Source organism: Ichthyophthirius multifiliis (genome assembly GCF_000220395.1).
Source record: "Ichthyophthirius multifiliis unplaced genomic scaffold scaff_1120509249624, whole genome shotgun sequence".
In the NCBI taxonomy this organism is placed as follows: Eukaryota; Ciliophora; class Oligohymenophorea; order Hymenostomatida; genus Ichthyophthirius; species Ichthyophthirius multifiliis.
In genome coordinates this window covers 1-5,750 of record NW_004087529.1, presented here as the reverse complement: position 1 = coordinate 5,750, position 5,750 = coordinate 1, and the positions used below count along the sequence as shown (strand labels likewise).

General features: G+C 18.4%; 2 protein-coding genes across 2 annotated transcripts, besides 10 other annotated features; one reads left to right on the top strand and one right to left on the bottom strand. All coding sequences in view use genetic code 6, as the record gives it.

The window, feature by feature from the left end:
* Positions 1 to 714: 714 nt before the first annotated feature.
* Positions 715 to 748: a microsatellite.
* Positions 749 to 879: 131 nt separating this feature from the next.
* Positions 880 to 936: a microsatellite.
* Positions 888 to 930: a microsatellite.
* An 88-nt stretch (positions 937 to 1,024) lies between the features above and the next one.
* Positions 1,025 to 1,067: a microsatellite.
* A 402-nt stretch (positions 1,068 to 1,469) lies between these two features.
* Positions 1,470 to 2,854, top strand: IMG5_017510 (hypothetical protein; the record flags this gene model as incomplete). Its single annotated transcript, XM_004039542.1, has 4 exons — positions 1,470 to 1,940; positions 1,991 to 2,149; positions 2,203 to 2,654; positions 2,725 to 2,854. 4 exons carry the CDS (start codon positions 1,470 to 1,472, stop codon positions 2,852 to 2,854), a joined length of 1,212 nt encoding a protein of 403 aa, XP_004039590.1.
* Positions 2,855 to 3,584: 730 nt separating this feature from the next.
* Positions 3,585 to 3,639: a microsatellite.
* Positions 3,585 to 3,657: a microsatellite.
* Positions 3,600 to 3,657: a microsatellite.
* Positions 3,604 to 3,664: a microsatellite.
* Positions 3,665 to 4,000: 336 nt separating this feature from the next.
* Positions 4,001 to 4,044: a microsatellite.
* Positions 4,015 to 4,052: a microsatellite.
* Positions 4,053 to 4,480: 428 nt separating this feature from the next.
* Positions 4,481 to 5,690, bottom strand: IMG5_017500 (hypothetical protein; the record flags this gene model as incomplete). The annotated part of the gene is made up of 1 exon (XM_004039541.1): positions 4,481 to 5,690. A coding segment is annotated over one exon (771 nt), but the record flags the coding sequence as incomplete, so codon positions are not given.
* Between the last annotated feature and the right edge of the window lie 60 nt (positions 5,691 to 5,750).

Genomic DNA, 5,750 nt, shown 5'->3' with positions numbered 1-5,750 from the left:
AAAAAAAAATACTTAAGAAATATTTGCAAATAAAAGAAATGTTAAAATATAAAATTTTATCAAAAAAATGTGTTAATTATGTATTAAAAGAACGAATTATATATATAATAGTTAAATTCTAGGTAATATATTAATAAATAAAAAATATTTAAATAAAACTATTTAAGAAGAAAATAAAATAAAGTTTTATTACTAATCTAGTATAATCTTTTTAAACAAAATATTTTGAATTTTTAGTAAAAGAATATATGGGGGGAAGAGATTTAAGATATCATTTGAATAATAAATTAAAAATAAAAGAAGAAGATGCAAGTATTAGTTTTATACTATAAAATTTATTAAAAAAGTAAATAATATATAATAGAATTAATAATAGGGTGCATATTAATTACATTACGATATATTCATAACAAAGGTTATATTCATAAAGATATAAAACCTGAAAATCTTATTTTTGATAATTAAGGTTATTATTTTTTAAATTTTATAGAATTTAACTAAATTTAATATTATTTAATAAAGATTACATTAGATTATCTGATTTTGGAATTTCAAGAAGTGTAAAATAATTTAATTAAAAAGAAACAAATGGAACAACATGATATAGGTAGAAAATATAAAACAGAAATAAATATATATATATATATATATAATAATAATTTATTAAAGCTTTAATTATTTTTAAAATATATTTTATTTAATTGAATTTTTGTAAAAAAAAAAATAATGAAAAAAAAATTATAAAAAATATGTGATTAAAAAAAATAAATATTTATCTTATATGAATTATAGTAATAAAAATATTATTTAATAAAGCAATAACTATCAAATATCAAAAATTTTATTTATAAAATATTTAAACATAATTTTATTAATTGATATAATTATATTTATATTTATTTATATTTATATATTATATATTTATATTTACATTTAAAAGTTTTTTTTTTATATTCATTTTTTTTTTTATTTATTAAAATATTTTGAGAAAAATAATTTTTACATTATATTTTAGTTAATTTTTTTTTTTTTTTTTATGTTTTTTTTTAATATATTTTTTTTGTTTTTTATTTGTCTATCCACTAATATAAAAATATATTTAGCTATATTATAAAAAAACTATAGTAATTTTATTACATTTATTGACATAAAAAATGAAATTTCAAAAAGTATTTTAAAAATATTTATTAAATTATTCATATATATTAATATGTTAATATATATTATATAATTTATACATTTTATAATATATTTATATATATATTTTTACATAACACATATATTTATTTATTAATATAATTTTTTTTTTTTATAGTTTTCAATATATCATTTTATATTTATATAATATTTAAAATACATAATTAAATTAACATGATAATTGTGTAATAAATTCTAATAAAAATGTATCTTTTTTAAACAATAATTAAATAATATAAATAGTAATTTTCAAAAAAATAAAAATTAAAAAAATGAAAGGAAATCCCGTATATATAGTAGCCACTAAAAGAACACCAATAGGCTCTTTAAATGGTTCTTTATCTTCTTTAAGAGGCCCTGAATTAGCTATGCACGCTATAAAAGGTGCTATTGAATAAATAAATTTAAACCCAACTTTAATTGATGAAGTAATATTAGGAAATGTATGTTCAGCTGGAGAAGGTCAAAATCCGGCCAGACAAGCTGCTTTATTAGCAGGACTTCCAAGCAATATACCATGCACGAATGTAAACAAAGTATGTGCAAGTGGAATGAAGAGTGTAATGTTTGGATGCTAAAGTATATAATTAGGACAATCTGAAATAGTTGTATGTGGAGGATTTGAATCTATGAGTAATGTGCCTTTTTATGTCCCTAATTATAGAAAAGGACATTCTTTTGGAAATTAAACACTTATCGATGGACTTTAATACGATGGTTTAACTAATTTTTATGATAATAAGGTAAAACTAATAAATATTTTTTTTAATTTTATTAAAATAAAATAAAAAAGGCTATGGGTTATTGTGCTGAAAAGACAGCAAAAGACTTTAATATAAATAGAGAAGAAAACGATTAATTTTGCCATGAATCATATGAAAAAGCATTAAAAGCTTAAAAAAATGAATTATTTAAAGATGAAATAATACCTATTAAAGTTAAGGATTAAATTGTAAAAAAGTTAATTATTTTATTTTTATTTTAATAAAAATAAAAATAATATAGATTAATTAAGATTAGGAACCTTAAAAATATAATAAAAATAAAATTTCTTAATTAAAACCTGTTTTTACATAAGAAGGAACTATAACGGCTGCAAATGCATCTAAAATTAACGACGGATCATGCATTATTAGTAAAAAAAAAAAATATTTTTTTATAAATAAAAAAATAGTATTAATGTCTTAAAATAAAATGAATGAATTAAAATTGAAACCATTAGCCTAAATTTTAAGCTATGCTGATGCGGAAGTTGAGCCAGTAGATTTTTGTATAGCACCTGCCAAATCAGGACAAAAAGCATTATATTAGGCTAATTTATAATTAAGTTAAGTTGATTATTTTGAGTTTAATGAAGCTTTCGCAACTACAGTTTTAGCAAATATCCGTTTATTAAAAATCAATTAAAATAGAGTCAATGTAAATGGAGGAGGAGTAGCTTTAGGACATCCTATAGGGTAAATATTTAATAACTTTAAATAACAAATTTTAATATATTAAATTTTATATTATAAAAAATAAAAAAAGAATGAGTGGCGCTAGAATTATTTAAAGCTTAATTTCTGTATTAAAGTAAAATAATGGTTAAATAGGAATGGCTGGTATTTGTAATGGTGGAGGTGGGGGATCTACAATTGTAATCAAAAATATACATTGAGAAATATATAACAATTATTATTTATTAATATTGTTTATTTTATTATAAATTATAGCTATATTAATTTTAATTAAATAATATCAAAAACATTAATGTTTTATTTATTTATTTTCACTAATATTATTTCGCAAGATTACTTCGAAATTATATAAACTATTATTTACATCAATTTCAATTTTATATTATTATAATGTTTATTTCGTAAATATGATTTAAAAATATTATATGATTTTAACACATTCCTAAAGGAGTATATATTGAAATAGAAAACTCCAATTTATTCATAAATACATTTATAATATTTACATTTTGTTGAAAATCGCAACAATTTTAAAGAATTATATTCAAAATTCAAACAATTTCAGAAAAACTCTCGTATTTATGTAGTTTATTTAAATATTTACTATGATATATGTATTTTTAAATATTTAATATATGTCATTGGTCATTGGATATGAAAAAAAAGACTTAAAAAATAAATTTTAAGCATGAAAAACAAATTATAAAATTAATACGGAAACATAAATAGGTATTAAAAAAAATATATAAAACTTACATATATATGGATATATGATATATTATGATTAAATAAATTAAGTTACATAATTTATAACACATTTTTAATAATTTATTTAGTTTAAATAAATTATTTTAATTTTTTAACTTTAAGTAATATATATTAAAAATTATTATGTTTCTGACCTTTATATATGTTTTTTACTTATTAACCTTTTATTTATTTGACTTAATATTTTTTATATTATTTAATTATATTTTTATTATTTAGATTTTTTATTTTATTTTTATTTTAATTGAATTATTAATAATTCAATTTAATTATATCATAGTTCATTATTATTTACAAAACATTTATTTTATTTATGTAATTTATGTATATTAAAATTTTATTTTTTGCATTAAAAATTTATTTAAAATTATTATGCTGCATTTATATTTGTATTAATTAATAATTATTTATTTTTTTAGTTAAAATCCCTAATAAATAATAATTAAAAATATAAATATATATTGAAATATGTAATTATATATACTCTTTTATTTAATATAAAATTCTACTTATTTTAATAAATATTTTTATTTAATTATTAAAAAAGCTCTATAAATAAATATTATAAAACATTACACATATTTAATTCATATTAATATATAATTATATTTAATTATATTTATAATTTAAAATTAAAATATCAAATTTCATCAGATATAGAATTAATAATGGTAAAAAATTAATTAAATATTATTTTTAAAATGTTGACAATAAATAAATATAAATATTTTAAAAATACTTCTATTTCAAATTCATTTTTTTATAAAAACTAATTATATAAAACAAATAGATATTAATCTCCTTATTTTGCTTTCTTTTTTATTTTACTAATAAACTAATTTATTATTTTTTTATATTTTAAAAAGTATTATATAAATATATTTTTATATATATATAAAATTATACATATAAATTATAGTAATTAAAATTAATAAAAAAAATTACATTAAAATTATTTTTTATCAATTTACATTATAAATTCAGTTTTAAAATCATCAAATATTAATAAATAAATTATAATAATAAAATTTAATTAAACAAAAAAAGCATGAAAATTTCTTTAATTTTACTAACTTTATCTCTATTTTATTTAATTGTTCCTACATGCTAACAAGAAGAAGTAGCTTTTGGTTGGAATTCTTTTTTGACATCTCCCAGACAAAATAATAACCCTAGAATATCTGAAAAGGGAGTCTAGAATTGGAGCACTCAATAATAAATAATAAGTATATATTTTTACGTAAACAAAAAAAGTGAATTGACTTTAAGCCTTAATGTGGAAGATGTTTAACGTGATGCTGAAATCATAGTATCAATCCCTTAACTTTAAAAGTCCCTTATTATTTAAATATAAAGAGGTCAAAAAGTTATTACTCTCTTTGATATAACAGTATAAGAACCTCAATATTTGAAAATAAATTTTCAAGGAACTGATAATTAAATAAATAATCAAAAAGGAAACTATCCAACATTAACTTCTTTATTAGTTTCTGGCTCAAACTTAGACTTAAACTATGTAAAAAAAAGTTTTTCTTCTCACTTTGGAAGAAGAGGTCCTTCTGTGCATTTTACATATGAAGAGCCAATAAAGGAAATCGAATGGTTTTATAATGAAGTATTTGTGCCTAAAGGAAACGATCAAATAGGAACATATGCTATGGCTATAGGTTTTGCATAAGGTTATTTCGGAATATAAGTAAATTCCCAAACTGAAAGAAGAATCTTGTTTTCGGTCTGGAGTAATTAATAAAGTGATAATCCAAATGAAATTATGCCTGATAATAAGGTAATTTGTTTGTAAAAAGGAAATGATGTTGTAGTTAAAGAATTCGGAGGAGAAGGGTCTGGTGGCTAAAGTTATATGATTTATCCTTGGAAAGTTGATGTTACTTATAAATTCTGGTTAAGGGCTTAACCTTAGGCAGATAATAAAACTAATTTTACTGCTTATTTCTATGATCCTGATACTTTGAAATGGCTTTTAATTGCTTCTTTCTAAAGAAATTATACTAATACTTATATTAAAAGACCTCATTCCTTTTTAGAAAATTTCAGTCCTGAATATGGACATTTGAAGAGAAAAGTCTACTTTGGTAATTAATGGGCTATCCCAAAAAGTTAACCTGGAAAAGGAGCGATACCTATGAAATCTAAATTTGCAATATTTACTACGGATAGTACTGGTAGTAATAAAATGAGATTAGACTTAAATGGTGGGAATGAAGGTAATTATTTATTTTTAGAAAATTGTGGATTTAGTTTTGACGGAAGGAATCTTATTAAAAGTTATAAAATGTATCATGATAAACACTTTAATAGTCAAAATAT